Here is a 16,383-nt window from a genome sequence, read left to right as displayed (position 1 = left end):
TATAACATGGGGACGTGATGCAATAATATGGTTACACGATGCTATAACATGGGGACGTGATGCAATAATATGGTACACGATGCTATAACATGGGGACGTGATGCAATAATATGGTTACACGATGCTATAACATGGGGACGTTATGCAATAATATGGTTACACGATGCTATAACATGGGGACGTGATGCAATAATACGATGACATCATGCTATAACATGGCGACATGATGCAGTGATATGGTTACACGATGCTATTACATGATGACATCATGCAACACGGTGACATCGTGCTATAACATGGCGACACGATGCAATAACGCGGTGACATCATGCTATAACATGATGACACGATGCAATAACACGGTGACATCATGCTATAACATGGTGACACGATGCTATAACATGGTGATACAATGCAATGATATGATGACACTATGCTATAACATGGTGACGTGATGCAATAAATTATCTAGTCTTAAGGCAGCTATGGCGTTCCATATTGGACGGTGTAATAGATTACATCCTTGCTTGGTTTTGAGGAAGTGAGCTGAGGCCAAAATGTTCAACACGAAATCCAGATAAATGTTGAGCGGGTGTTACAAGCAAGACTTGTTGTGAGTGTATTTGAGTAGAAAATTCAATTTACATCAATCAAAAAGACCGCGACAACAACTTCTGTCAAAGTCTGTGGATTCCGACTAAAAACCGAACATTCTTGAAAGAGTGAAGCAGAAAGCGACAGTTTTTGTTGTCTAAATAGCAAACTCTGGCTTTGTTACAGCTAACAACTTGTATCAGGTTTTAATTGTATAAAATGATACGGTCGCCTTCTAGCTTCGCAGTAGAGGGAATTTCCCTTTAGCTGATCAGTCGGTAGAGCGGCGGACCAGTAAGTCCGGGGTCGCGGGTTCGAGTCAGGCTAGCGGCACACTATTCTCGCCCTGTTACACAAACTATAATGTACATAAACGTACCACGTGGTAATTTTGTACTTTAAAAAGGGGGTATAAACTTGGCAACAAGAATAAACGCATTTGGTATTGACTGACACCAAAACGTTATCACGTGATCATTATCACGAGTGATGATGTCCAAATTTGTATCCATTGTGACGTCATAGATCGATGTTTATTGCTACGTGCAATTAGTTACCATTTAGAGGCAAACACGTTTCATTTAGAAACATGGGTTGTATAGAATCTACAGAAGACGGACACCAGAGAAGGATTAGTTTGAGCTCACTAATCGGGAGACTACAGCAGAAAACCAAGGTAGCATTAACATGGGTTACTGATAATAAGTCAGGTTAAAAGCTTATAGGTGTATTCCATGTGATCAGCGCACGAGAAATTAGATTTGACACATCAGACAGAAATTTTCTATTGAATAGTTAGTGCGTGTGTGCTAAAATCCCATTGTAAATTCCACTGGCATTGCCCTTGAAAACGGAAGACCGATGTTAAATCTGACTAGAAAAACTGAGCAACTGGTTATACCAAAAAGGCGGGAAGGCGGCGTGGAATTCAGGATCGAAATTGGAGACAACAAACCAAAACGATGTGCACAAAATCTATCTGTCTCCATTCTGCCGGGTGTACCACAATCTTCGCCTGTCGCCAAACAACGACCTACTTTACTACAACCGATATCTAAAGTTGAAAGAATGATTGCAATTGAAGAGAAAGTGGACAGAGCGAAGTTAAACCGTAGCAAGAAAATCCAAGAACGAAAGCAGAGGGCAGCTAGAACAAGTGTCAAGGCACAGCGGCTAGGAAAGTCACACAGTTAATTGTTTGATTTACTATAAACCATGTTTAGAAGTACAGTTCAATGTACAGACTTTATTTAGTTTTGCAAATAAATTTTGATTTACTTTATTTCTTGCGACTGCCTTTATTTCTTTAAAAAGAATAAATTACTTTTGTGATCAATTCTATGTCATTATCAAAGAGAATATTAAGTTATTTTGGTCTAGTTCTCGTCAGTACCCAAGAGATCTAGATGCATTCTCTGTACCTATTCTGCTATATCATCTCGTAGCATGCTGTGGTGAAGAATCAAAAAGTTTGTTTAAATGAATGACTTTGACCTTCATTCGATGCCATAAGGGTCAAATAGACCAAACTCTTAAACTCTCAATATCTTAGATCACAGGGTTGTACTGCACTGTATGAATCCCGGAAATAGTGTATACATAGCGATCGTCGAAGCAAGTGCATGTATTTTTGGTCTATTGAATTGTTTCTTCATTAAAAACATGGCAAAAAAACCAGGACGGGTTACCAACATTAATCATATTATAATATTTAAATGTCTGAAAACTTATTTTATGATATTTCGCTTCGGCGATCGCTATTTCCGTAGAACGAATATACGTACCCGGCCTACTACATGTATATACCGTTCGGTTGGGTACGAAATGGTGCCTATATGTCTTAGTGTAGCAGTGCCACAGAAAATTACTCGGGCACAATATTCTTTACTTTTTTGTAGGTTTTCAATTATTTTAAGCGTATACATGCATTTAAATATCATTTTTGTTTTCAAACAAACATAAACGTAACTACCATTCTTAACATTTTAAAACCGCTCACAAGACGACAAGTTCATAATTTGTAGTCTTGTCGTTTAAAAAAATCCCTTCAGTAAGGACCTTCTTATATATGTAAAAACATAATATCTCGTTGAGGATTTGATTTTTATACGGTTCAGCTTTATTGCCTTGTAGGTAATAAAGCGATATAAAAATGCTTACAAACGTTTTAACAATGATTTGGGTAAATCATTACTTTACTCCATAAGCAGTGATAACTCTAGAGACACCATTTCTCTCCAAGTCTTTTGAGCTACAATTTCCGGAACTCGTATAGATGCAGGTCGACCCATGTGTAGATGCCAAATGGCAACAATTGTGTATGCTTCGCATGAAGCATGCCAAAATAAAGAAAAACAGATTAAATTTTGAGGGAATGACCTTTACATTCATTCCAGATCGAAGATGTCAAATAGACTAAATATTTAGTACTGTAGCCGCCCTAGGTCCCCTGTTGCACTATCACTTACACGTACTACAATGTAGTCCCTGGAACATAAGCCGCATTTACAATGCACTGCAGTGTCATGAATAATAATTAATACACCGAAATCCTTCTTACTTGATTGCATGGTTCCGCATTTCATTGAGGCGGAACCAATAAGATTGTGGTCTCAAAACATACTTCAGATATTTGGTAAACGATTTACGTCATTGATCTATTTCAATAAATACTTGTGTTCACTTCGTGAACATAACTTTTGATAAAATTTTTAATTATTTTTACCTTTTAAATTGTGTTCCTTGTTTAATTTGTTAAGGTTACAGAGAGAGCAACGCTCAACTTCAAAACCGCAATTTCAACCACAGTGAACCGTTATTTTGTTCTTTTGACAAAATTACCTTTGTCTTCTGTTGCCTCTAGTTTTACTATGAGATAGTCCAGGGGTGAATATAAAGTCAGTGATGATAACCCCTTGGAGTATCAGCGATGGTCTCTGTGGTAAAACTTGAGGCCATAGAACAGAACATGTAATTTAGTCGTTTGATGTACATCAAAAGAGCCGTACAATGGTACATTATGGTTGAAGTTGGGCGTCACTCTCTCTGTTGTCTTCAAAGGAAATCTTTGCAGGCCTGTTATTGGTTCAGATGTTTTCCGCTGAGCTGTCTTCAGTTTTACTATGAGATAGTCCAGGTGTGTAGATATCGTAAGTGATCGGAACCCCTGGAGTATCAAGGATGGTTTCAAGCAAGTACAACAGAGATCAGGCACGCGGACTGATATTGTGTGTATATGCATAGTTTTGTTTTTATTTCTCTTACACAAGGTTTTTTGGTGAGCAATTTTATGAATATTTATTAGAACATGTGCAATTACTCATGCAGAACTAAATCAAAGAAAACTCTAAATACAATAGATGCATCTTTAATAGGTATGTTTGTACACGTTTTCACTCAAAAGTCTCTGTTAACACATGTTCAGTCCCTCCTTTTTAATCCATTTTAAGGAATTGAACAAGTTCTTGTAGGTATCAAAACTAGTTCCACTTAAATTGTCAGTCAATGTTGTTGGAAATCAAATCTACCACATAAATCGTGTTCGATCTGTATCTGCCGTGACTTCTCCTGAATCTACGCTTTTGTAATATGAACTCTGGAAAATATAAAAAGAAAGTTACATTTAGATATATTAAAAAATGCTGGCGCAGTGACAGACCACCAAGATAAATAATACTGCCTCAAGGTGCTTATTATAGAATCCAATTTAACACATGCAGACTCATCTTTAAAGGGACAATTCAGTCTAAGAGAACATTAAAATGTGTACATATATCGGAAAAAACCCAGTTCTAATGGAAATTAGATCAGTCGATTTTACTGTGATATGCCTGAGACGTCCATGGTTGTGATGTGACATGTGTGTAGATGTTCAAACTCGCTCGCTGTCCGCCATTACACATTGTAGTCGAACTTCTTGTATGTCAAACCCTGTCCCTTGCTCGTAGAGAAATGCAACTTTTGTCTAGAACTGCTCAAATCACTCTGTCAGTAGTGCCTTTACCTTATTAGGTGAATTGTCTTGCCTAAAAATCATTTTATCACTTTCTCAGTGGTTATGTAGTTTATTTGTTTAACGTGTGTGACTTTGGCTCGGGTATGGGTACAGCGTCCATATTGTACCTGCTTAATCATATTGATCTACATTGTACAATTTGATATTTCAACGATATTAATCAAAATACTAAACAATGACATGGAATTGGTCAATATTTTATGTTATATGTTTCATAAGAAATGTAGAATAATACATTTATGCCATATTTTGCTTCTTGGTTATGTAAAAGAATTAGCCTGAGTGAATTGTCCCTTTAAACAAATATGTTTTCCCACAATAATTTAAAAACTAAAAGAACAACTACAGATACATATAGATAATGTATGTCAAAGACTTTTCTAAGCAAAACTTGCCCAGAACTCCCCTTAAGACTAATGAAATTTATATGACTACTGTTCGACATTTTCCCTTTAATAAACTTAGTTTGACATTTTCACTTACCAAAGATTTATTCATCGTGTAACAAAGAAGACCAAGTGGAAATACATATAACATAAGTCCCTTGAAGATATGGCTAGTTGTGTGTGGGTTGTACAAATGAAATCTTGCCATTCTCGCTGACATGTGACGCTGCACCGCTGGATCAAACTGAAACAAAATAATTTTCATTAACATCATTTATTTGCATATTACAGAGTTATCTGCCCTTGTTAGAAGGTATTGACTATCATATTGTGCGATTGTGAGCAGAATGGTAATTTTTCACTTCAGAGAAAACAAAGTAAATTTCACTTACAAACAATACAAGGGTTTTGAGATCCCAAAATGACATGGGTAAAGCACAATTTACCGTTGATTAGTCCCACCTGAAGTGATTATGACGTCACGAAACTCGCATCAAATGGGGATGGCGTAATCAATGGATAGTGGGGCTAATTTACAGTAAATTTTACTGTACCCACGTTGCTTGGGACCTTGAAACCCCTGTATTAATGTCACAATTTTAAACTGCAAGGGCAGATAACTCTGTAATATTTGTTACTCTCCTAGAACAAATAAAAAGGCTAGAACTATATAAAAGAAAAAGAAAATATAACATTTTAAGGGACAATTCAGTGAGGCTTATTCTGTTCATCAACCATGAAGCAAAATATGGCATAAATGTATGGATTTCTAATGAAACATATAATAAAAAAATGACAAATTCCGTGACACTGTTAAGTATTCTAATTGATACTGTGATATTCCAAATGGAATATATAACAAACAAGAGGCACATAGGCCTTAACGGTCACCTGAGTACAGATATAGAATGAAACAAAGACATATAAACACTATATACTGGCCCTTGATGTCGGTCAGTGATTTTACAAATTTGACTTTTTAATCTATGAAGGGTATTTGCTTCCATCAAACCTGTGAACTCAGAAATGTTTTGAAATTTTAGTTATTTTCACCCTGTTTTGTCCCGCCCCTCTGGCACCCCAGGGGTCAGCGAGGACTGATATGGATATTAAACTTCTATATCTCAGGCTAATAATTAACTCTAATCTAGTTTGACTCATTTCCTATGAAAATTGAGCAAAAAATGTAAGGGGTAATGTGAGACCCAGGGTGATATAATTCACAATTTTATAAAACACCTTAAGACATTTCCATCTACAAAGAGTATTTGATTCCACCAATTCCAGAATTTTAGAAAAAGATGGAATTTGGAATTAAGTTTTAGCCTATTTGACCCTTTTTGGCCCCGCTCCTCCACCCCCAGGGGATCAGCCAGGACCAATATGCATATGATGTTTAAATGCTATCCTAGGCTAATAATTGTAACCAAGTTTGACTCGTTTACTCTGAAAATTGAGCAAAAAATGCCCAAAAATGTGCTTTCCCTATATAAACTATAGTAAACTTAACCCCCTCCCCAGGGAGAAACGTGAGACCCCAGGATCATATAATTCACAATTATTGTAAAGACCTTTCCATCTATGAAAAGTATTTGATTCTACCATTTCCAGGGGGTCAGTCATGGAAAATTTGTTAATAGGATTCAATGGGCACCTTATACTGATAATTCTGACAAAGTTTGAATTATTTCCTATTACAAATGACCAAATAATGCTCAAAAATGTGCTTTCCCTATAGATATAAACTATAGTAAACTTAACTCCCTCCCAAAGGGGAAACATGAGACCCAAGGGTCATATTATTCACAATTTTTGTAAAGGACCTTAAGACCTTTCAATCTATGAAGAGTATTTGATTCTACCATTTCCAGAATTTCAGAAGAAGATTTTTGAAATTTTAGCCTATTTGACCCCTTTTGACCCCAGCCATAAGGCCCCTGGGGGTCAGTCATGGAAAATAAGTAAGGATTCAATGGTCATCTCTTGCTGATAATTCTGACAAATTTTGACTCATTTCCTATTACAAATGACAGCATAAAGCTCAAAAATGTGTTTTCCCTATATAACTATGGTGAACTTAGCCCCCTCCCTAGGGGGAAATGAAAGACCCCAGGGTCATATCATTCACAATTTTTGTAAAGGACCTTAAGACCTCTCTATCTATGAAGAGTATTTAATTCTACCACGTCCGTGAGTAGAGAAGAAGATTTTTGAAATTTTAGTCAATTTTACCCCTTTTGGCTCCTCCCACAGCCCCCTGGTGGGTGGGGACCATATAATTCACAATTTTGATTGGTCTTATGCCTTAGAAGGTTTGTAAAAAATTTCATTGAAAATGCTTCAGTGGTTTTGGAGAAGGAGTCGAAAATGTAAAAAGTTTATCGTCGCACGACGGACGATGAACGACGGACAAAAGGCGATAAGAATAGACTTCGTCTCAGGTGACCTAAAAATATTGACAAATTCCATGGCATCGTTTAGCATTTGAATTGATACCATTGAAATTGCAAATGGAATAGCAATATGATTGAACAGGTACAAATGTACACTGTTCTCACACCTGAGCCAAGCCAATGTCACATAAGTAAACAAATTCAATACATAACCATCAAGGAAGTGATGAAATTGTTTTTAGACAGGAGCATGCACCTTATAAGATAAACACACAACTGTAAAAGCGATTTCCTATAGTTTTAGACAAAAGTTCCTTTACTTTACTCCAACTTGTCCACTGAAGTACAAACTGTGGCCATAGTTACTTATAAAACGCTAACTAATCTGACGTTAGACCACAATGAAATAATGTTACTCTTAGACGAACAGTCCCGAATACAATTATATTCAAGTTTGAGCGACATACTTATCCATATTGGTTTAATTATCATACTTAATTAGTTATAGCACATTGACAGTATGAAATATGCTAATGAATAAATTTGATTTTGAAAAACAAACAGTATTATTACAAAAAAATAATATTTTGTGGAAATAACAAAACACCTACAAAATATCCTGTGCCACTGTTGTAAGGATTGGTCTTCTTTTTAACCCATTCAGCTCGGGCTACTTGTCGCATTGCCTTCCTTTTTTCAATTTTGTTCAGCTCTTCAGGGGTTTCCCTGAACAACTCCCAAGGGTTCCAGCCAGAGTCTTTAGCAGCCATGGCCTGTGGATAAATAGAAAATAATAAATAACAATGTGTAAGTCTGTCTACATATATTTCACTTAGAGAAATCGCCATGTTCAAGGGGAGGTAACTTCTATATATAGCTATACTTGAAACATAAGACTTATTCATTTAATAGTGTAATGGTTATAGATAAAACAGTTGTTTTCTAGCACCACGTTACAGTACTTAATTTAGCTGATATAAACCTAGAAAGGCCATATAATTAGTTACAAACCCTTTTTCCATAGATACATATTTCAGAAGTGAATATAAATTGTTCAAATCTTAAATGGTCACCGTGTGAGAAACAAATGTATAAGCGTGTTTTGAAAGATGTCCTAATTAAGAAATATGTTGGTTTGAGAAATATAATGATAACTAATACATGCTCATGGTCCATGTTCATAGTTTAAAGACAGATGTCTTTTTTAGTATAAATAAAATAAAAATATTTTCTTGATAATCAAAATAAACCGTTGTTTATGCAACATTGCATTTTTAATTACCGGTATGTTTTTTTTCATAGGAGATTAATTTGACATTCTGTCAGTTATTCATAATATGAATATACCTGCTTTATAAACCCCTAGGCTTCAAGGCTATATATATAGACAATGTTTTATATAGTATGATACAGGGGTGTTACATGCTATATAATATACATGTATTATTGACAGAATGTCAAACTGCTGTCAGGATGTGTTTTTCTTCTTCAATCAATAAAATGCACAGTGTACATTCACATGCATCCTTAATATTCCAGGGTTACTCTCACTGTTGTTACATCCACCTCTGGACTATATGATAGTAGTGATTTAGTCCTTTGATGGACACTAATTACTGTCAACGAAGGATTACTTCGAAAGGCACAGGTGTACATGTAGTACTACCCAGACAAACGGAGGAAGTTCCTTTGATCACTACTACAGGCACAAATTGAATGGCATAACAGTATGCGCGTGGTGATTGGTCAAGTATGACTTCATAAGCCCGCCCCATAAACAACACCGACAAGTGTCCTTGGCTTGGCTTGGTTATAACCGGAACAAAGATGTTAAGCCCCATCAATCAATTAATCAGTCAAAACTGACAATCGTGATCACCGAGCTGTGACGGCGTAGTGACATGGCCTCTTCTCATGCTGTTACGGTGTAGAAAAAATAACTTTACATATACTGTATGGTAGTGTCCCAGTTAATTTTAACCGACGGATAGTTCAAACAAACATTTTTTTCAGGAAAAAAACAATAACTCTTTTGCTAGTGACAGTTCGAACATGTCAAATAATCGAAGTAAATGTAAGATTTTTGTCGGAAAATCGGCACAATGCCTATGGGATCCCCAAAAAAGCAATATTTTGCATATTGGCATTATTGCCACAAAGATATTTGAATTGATTAAAGACTGTATTAATGATCATTATAATGACTTTTACAACAGATAATGAATTAAAATAAACACTGCAAGTAATAAATAAAATTATTTGCGCTGAAATCTTGTGCACAAAACAGCACCCCAATAATGTATATTTGTACTTGATGTACATGTAAATACGTGGAAGAAATCGCCAATGTTTCTTAGGCCCAATCTAGATAAAGATATCACTTAAAATTGACGTTAAAATTTGACATTCGGTCAATCTTTTGTCAGCCGATCAAGTTGTTAATACAGGTAAACAGTAAATGACTAAACATGTGCTGTAGGCTGGTTTGGACAAGCCAGTTACGCGATGTCATGTCAGCGAGAATGTTGGGTATTCAGCTCCAGCAAAAACAATCCACTTGTTGGCAATATTTTAACAATTTTGTAAACGTAATCGATACACAATTTTCATCAGTTTAAATGTATTATTAAGATATATGTGTCTAATTTAGACGTAGATAATCTGCAATCAGGGGTTAGGAATCTGAGAGTTTGATTGTGACCTAATTTTTCAAGTTCCCCTTCCCCCAAGGATAGAATGTAAAACATTTCTAGATCAAGTAGCCGATTTATAGGATTTACAGTTTCGCCCCTCAAATTTATACAAGTTCCGACCAAATTTATTTATAATTAAAAAGGAACCTTTATTTTCTGTTGCCCCGGGGGGGTCAGAGCCAAAATTTATCACAAGTAACGAAATATAAATTTGGTTACAAAGGAACTCTAAGACAAGTAGTTTTTATAGAATACCATTTATTTTTCTATTGGGCCGCGCCCCTCCTTAAAAAATTTATTACAAGTTCTGACCATATTTGGTTACGATGTGACTATTATTCTATTTCCCTTATTGGGCTTCGAGAGGCCAAAATCAAGTTCTTTCCCCCTCCCCCGAAGAGGATGTTTTTGGTTCTACCATGCAGAACTCTAGGACTAGCGATATGCCTGACTTCTGCTACATGTAAATAATTAAATTTACAAATAAATCATGTTAAGAGAGAATTCATCTTTCAGGTAAATCAGCAAAACGTGTGCTTTTCCTTGAAATTTTCTGCTTTATGTCCCTTATGTCAGATATGTATCGGTACTGAAACTGATTTTTACCGAACTCAGATAGGTTGAACACATGTCAGGGTTGGGGTCAATTACATGTACATTGCAATGTAATTAATTACAATTACAATTACTTGGTCAAAACTCAATTACAATTACTCCATTTTGTAAATTTAATTAATTACAATTACTCAATTTTGTAAATTTAATTAATTACAATAATATTTAAAAAGTAATTAATTACAATTACACATTACATTTTCTTAAAGAGACAATTCACTCAGGTTAATTCTTTTACATAACCAAGAAGCAAACTATGGCATAAATGTATTGTTCTACATTTCTTATGAAATATATAACACAAAATATTGACAAATTCCACGTCAATGTTTAGTATTTTAATTAATACCGTTGTAATAACAAAAATCGTTGATCAATACGATTAAGCAGGTACAATATGTACGCTTTACTCATACCCGAGCCAAAGTCATGAACGTTAAACAAATGAACTACATAACCACTAAGGAGGTGATGAAATGATTTTGAGGCAAGATAATTCACCTAATAAGGTAAACACACTACTGTCGGAGCGATTTGAGCAGTTCTAGACAAAAGTTGCATTACTCTACGAGCAAGGGAAAGGGTTCGGCATACAAGATGTTCGACCACAATGTGTAATGGCGGATAGCGAGCGAGTTTGAACATTTCACCACCATGGGCTTTTCTGGCATATCACAGTAAAACCGACTGATCTAATTTCCATTAGAACAGGGTTTTTTCCGGTATTTGTACAAATTTTAATGTTCTCTTAGACTGAATTGTCCCTTTAATATGTTTATTTATATGGTTATACCAAAGATTTATAAGTGAGATATACGTCCTTGCATATATACACATATATATACACATCAATATCAGTAAATTCTGATAGAATTAAACGCATGTTCACTTCACATAAACCACAAGTTACAATTGAGTATTGGTAGCTAGGGTGTATTAGTTTTAAATGTACATTTTTATTGGACCTAGCAGTGATATTGTCAAATGCATCAACTTTATGTACCATGTATTCATATTTTTTATATTGCATTTTATCATTATTAGCATCTCAAAATCATCATCAGACAGTCTGTATCTGTCTGGTTGGAAAACTTTGCCTGCAACACTAAACAATCCCTCTACTGGAGCTGAAGAGGCTGGTAGAGCTAAGTACATGTACTTGCTAGCTAAAAAAGAGGAATTTAGAAATCTGCAAGAATAATCTTTCCTGAACTTTAATGGGTCACAACATTAGATGCCTACAGTTCATTGGATTTAAGATTTCAGTTGTGTCTCTTTCGTGACGGTGTAGTGGGAAGAAAACTGAAAAAAGTCTTTTGTTATAATTTTCTTGGCAAGGGCAGTGAAGACTGATCTGAACTATCATCTATATTTTTGCCTTCATTAGATTTCCTAATTAGGTGATCAAAGGTAGGCTTTTGTGAGTTGAAATCACAGACTATGTGTTCATGCACACCTCACACCTGTATATTACCTGAGGGGTAAACTACAGGTAAAACAGTGTAAGTGTAGTTATACCATGGTCACTGCCAGATTTCAGATTTTATTTCAGATTTTATTTCACTCTCAGACATACAAGTATGTAACAGGAGGTCACTATACATAATATAAACATACAAGTATATTGGGCCCATAGCGCAACAGTGCATTACAATATGTATTAGTGATGTACATGCTCAATCAATAGTTTTTCAAATTTTTTTCAAAAACTTACATATATTTGTCAGAACAGTAATGTTACATATAGTAAACAGGCCTTTCATTTTGATAACACTATGGTTTCTATAATAGTAACTTGGTATATACATTTCTCGTAAACGTTTCACCATTTCATTACTGCATTGAAACAAATAATGATATTCGTTTCCAATATCAGTAAAACATAGATTACAAGTTCTATTTACTTCAGGGGTCCCGGTCCATCTTCCAGTTTCTATAGGTAAGTGCATGTTCGAGGTTCTGAATTTTATGATGATTTGTCTATCTATTGGCTTTAGTTTCACAAGAATTTGAAGATACTTTTCAAATTCAAAATTACTTTTAAAAATAGAATAAGTACGACCTCTTGATGAATTCTCTATATCATATTAAACCATTTTTGTACAAATTGATCTTGTAATCTTTGTTTTACGATAGATTTCAAATATTCTCTATTATATGTACATACATTCTGGAAGTCCCATATATAATTCAAACCAGTTTCTTCAAAAATATTTTTAACATTATGCATCCATTTGAATTCCATGATATTATTTGTTTGCAAGTTTAACATCAACTTATATATATTACTTGAAAGATTATCAGTAGTAATCAATTTATGCCAGAACATAATAATTCTGTTTTTAACCTCTATATAGTGAGGGAATCTCCCTAATTCACCATATACCATGTAATTACACATACTTTTCCTAACGCCGAGTATACGTTTACAAAACTGTAAATGAAGCTTTTCTATAGCTGTACAATATTTTCGTGACCCCATACTTCTACTGAGTACATCAATATTGGTAAAACAAGGGAATCATATACTTTTTACTGGAGATCAATAGGAAGAGGGATGTTTCTTATTTTCTTGTAAACAGCAAACATAGCTTTTCTTGACTGTTCCAACAGTTTCAATTTCGTTTTATGAAAACTCCCATTGTAATTCATCAATATTCCTATATAAGAAAATGAATCTACAATTTCAATCTCTTTGTTAAATAATGTAAAATGAGGACAAGTTCGAGACTTCCTCTTTAAAAAAATAACAATTTTTGTCTTATTTTTTTTACTTCAAGTTTCCAATTTTCACAATAGATTTCAAATTTATTTAAGGCTGACTGTAGATTGTTAGCTGATTCAGCCATTATAACTGTATCATCTGCATAAAGAATTACAAATAGTTTAATATACATTCCAATAGTATTACCTAAATCTTTTACATTCTTCAAACAGTTGACACCATGCTCTTCAAAAAAAAGTTTCAATATCATTAAGAAAAATAGCAAATAAGAAGGGTGACAAATTTTCTCCTTGCTTTACACCGACGTTGCAAGTAAACATATATCAGATACATCATTTCCATTTTTGACCCAGGATTTTGTATTTTCATATAGATTAATAATTGCTTTAAACATTTTCCCTGTTATATTGCTTCTTTGAACTTTTTGCCATAAACCGAGTCTCCAAACTGAATCAAAAGCTTTTCTAAAATCAACAAACGAACAGAACAGTTTTTTACCAAGTGAGAAATAGATAGAAGTTAGAACATGTAGAATAAAAATATTATCAGTTGTAGAATGGTTTTTCCTGAATCCTGCCTGGGCAGAAGTTATCAAGTTTATTTCATCAGCCATTTTGTTTAGTCTACAATTTAATATGGATGTAAAAAACTTTACCGAGACAAGAAACAAGACTTATTGCTCTATAATTATCTAAATTGTTAGGATCCCCTTTACGCTTATATATAGGTTTTATAACCCCTATTTTCCATGAGCTTGGAATGAAGCCTGTATCAAATATGATATTAAATATCTTACAATATAATGGCATAAGAATTTCTGCGGTGGATTTTAAGTATTCATTTAGAATTCCATCATGACCTGGAGCCTTATTATTACTTAAACCGGCAATAGAACAAGTTATTTCGTCCTCAGTAATTTCGTTATTTAATAAATCATCAAATACCCCATCAACAATTTCGCCATCAAAGCTATTATTATAGTTATCTCCCTTGTTTAAATTTTTGAAATAATCATACAAATCTTCTATGGATTTATCAATAATATTTTGTTTACTAGTTCCGTCAATTTTATTCAGGATATTCCAAAATGTTCTGGGCTCTGATTTGGATACGTTTCGTAATTCCCTTTCCATTTTCTCTTGGTGAATTCTATAAAATTTATTCAGAGTTTTTTCTGTATTCTTTACAGGTATTCTTAAGGGTAGTGTCTTGTTTGTAGAGGTTTTATCTTGATTATAACATCTTTTAGCCTGGTGAAATAAAATTCTTTTAAGATGACATTCATTAGTGAACCAAGGTTTATTTCTTTTTTTACATCTAAATGAATGGTGGGATGTTTTCTTTTTGCCAAAAATATGCTTCGCCGAATTTTTGAATAATATACCTAAATCATTTACATCTTCTTCGATATGGTTAACATATGCCATTAATTTTTCATTATTCCATTTTATATAATTATTTGCTGAAGTGTTCTCTATATCTTCTCTGTTTGTTCTAGCTATATCCATTTTGTTAGAGACGCAAAATTCAAGTCTACAGTGAACATCCGAAAATAAGGGGTCAAAATCAAATACTTTGAAGTTAGACAATCAGATGAAAGTAGTAGATAGTCAATCACGCTAGTTTCGTTACATGTAACTTTTCCAATAAATCTGTCTTTCCCAATCCGACCATTAGCAATGAATATATTATTATTTTTATTTTTTTTTGCCTCACATGTTACCTGTTTAAATTTCTACATAGCCAAATAAATGGCATACATTCATTAATCTTGGTAATTATTTAGACATTAGTATATATATAAATGTAATTGAAAAGTAATTGAAATGTAATTGTTAATTACACATTTTTAGAATGTAATTAACTACAATTACATGTAATTGAAATATTTCTTAATTACAAATCACTTTCAATTACTTGAAAAAATGTACAATTACATTTTTAATTACCCCAACCCCGACACACGTTTTGTCTGAAGCTTATATTTTGGGAAATGGACGTGTTTATAGAAATGCGTCAACCAATTAAAACATGCGCTGCATTCCCACAATAAATTAACTGCACTCGTGTGTATAATGCACAGGTAACTTGGTCATCCACATATGGAGGAAGTAATGCAGCCATGCCTTTCGAAGTAATCCTGTGTCAACAGTAATACTACATCAAATGAATCGGATAACGTTACACTGCATGTACATGTAGTTGACTGCGTGGCATTGAAGTCGGGAGTCACTCTCTCTGTATTATCTTCAAATGGTTTCTCTACGGGCCTGTGATTGATCAGTTTCTTTTTCTCCTGAATTACTGGCCGGCGACAAGTTCTCCCCATCCCATCAGTACGATTTCCACCCAAATTTAGACAATAAAGCCATCTTCTGATAGAAGACACTTCCAAGCTGATTTCCACAAAAAATTGATTCATAATTCGTTTGTGATCATAAAATTACATATATGATGGCGAGAATTGTTACTCGGCGAGAACTGGTCGCTTGCCAGTACCTCCAGTTTTCTATGAGATTGCCCAGGGTGTGACATCAGTGATAGTAACAGCTAAAAAGTTTGCTCACAACCCGGCATATGGGTAACCGTTACCCATTTGAATAACAATTACCTATTTTAGGAATCATTTAGAATTATGTATCAGTGCATTGTTTATTAGGCCTACCAAGAAACCATTCTTCAACTGTAACTAAGCTAAGTTACGTACTGTTACGGGTTAACGTTACTCACTGTGTAGTGTGTACAGTTGAGTTGTAAAATTGAGATCATGTATGTGCACGATTTCTATGGTATATTCAATGTGTTTTTATTGTGCTTTCAATAGATGTATTACATAAAACACAACGAAGGAACAGTACATAACTGTGAATAACTGCAGATAAAATAACTCACCAACCGGTTATTTTGTTACACTGCAAGGTCAGCCAACTACCGGATATGCTTTAGTATTGTCTAATTACGG

The 16,383-nt window shown here is 34.4% G+C and overlaps 1 protein-coding gene across 2 annotated transcripts; it reads right to left on the bottom strand.

Annotated features, from left to right (window-relative positions):
* Positions 1 to 3,945: 3,945 nt before the first annotated feature.
* LOC138325016 (uncharacterized) lies at positions 3,946 to 16,379 on the bottom strand. 2 transcript variants are annotated; one of them, XM_069270358.1, is made up of 4 exons: positions 16,314 to 16,379; positions 8,000 to 8,161; positions 5,093 to 5,239; positions 3,946 to 4,189 (listed from the first exon to the last, which is right to left on the bottom strand). In XM_069270358.1, the coding sequence occupies exons 2-4, from the start codon at positions 8,156 to 8,158 to the stop codon at positions 4,118 to 4,120; spliced, it is 378 nt and encodes a 125-aa protein (XP_069126459.1). In that variant the 5' UTR covers positions 8,159 to 8,161; positions 16,314 to 16,379; the 3' UTR covers positions 3,946 to 4,117. The 2 variants fall into 2 exon arrangements, with proteins under 2 accessions (XP_069126459.1, XP_069126468.1); XM_069270367.1 differs by having other exon boundaries at positions 16,318 to 16,366.
* Between the last annotated feature and the right edge of the window lie 4 nt (positions 16,380 to 16,383).

The sequence above is a fragment of the Argopecten irradians genome, chromosome 1, assembly GCF_041381155.1.
Source record: "Argopecten irradians isolate NY chromosome 1, Ai_NY, whole genome shotgun sequence".
Taxonomy (NCBI): Eukaryota; Metazoa; Mollusca; class Bivalvia; order Pectinida; family Pectinidae; genus Argopecten; species Argopecten irradians.
The sequence above is the reverse complement of the archived record's forward strand: the minus strand, read 5'-3'. Positions and strand labels throughout refer to the sequence as shown.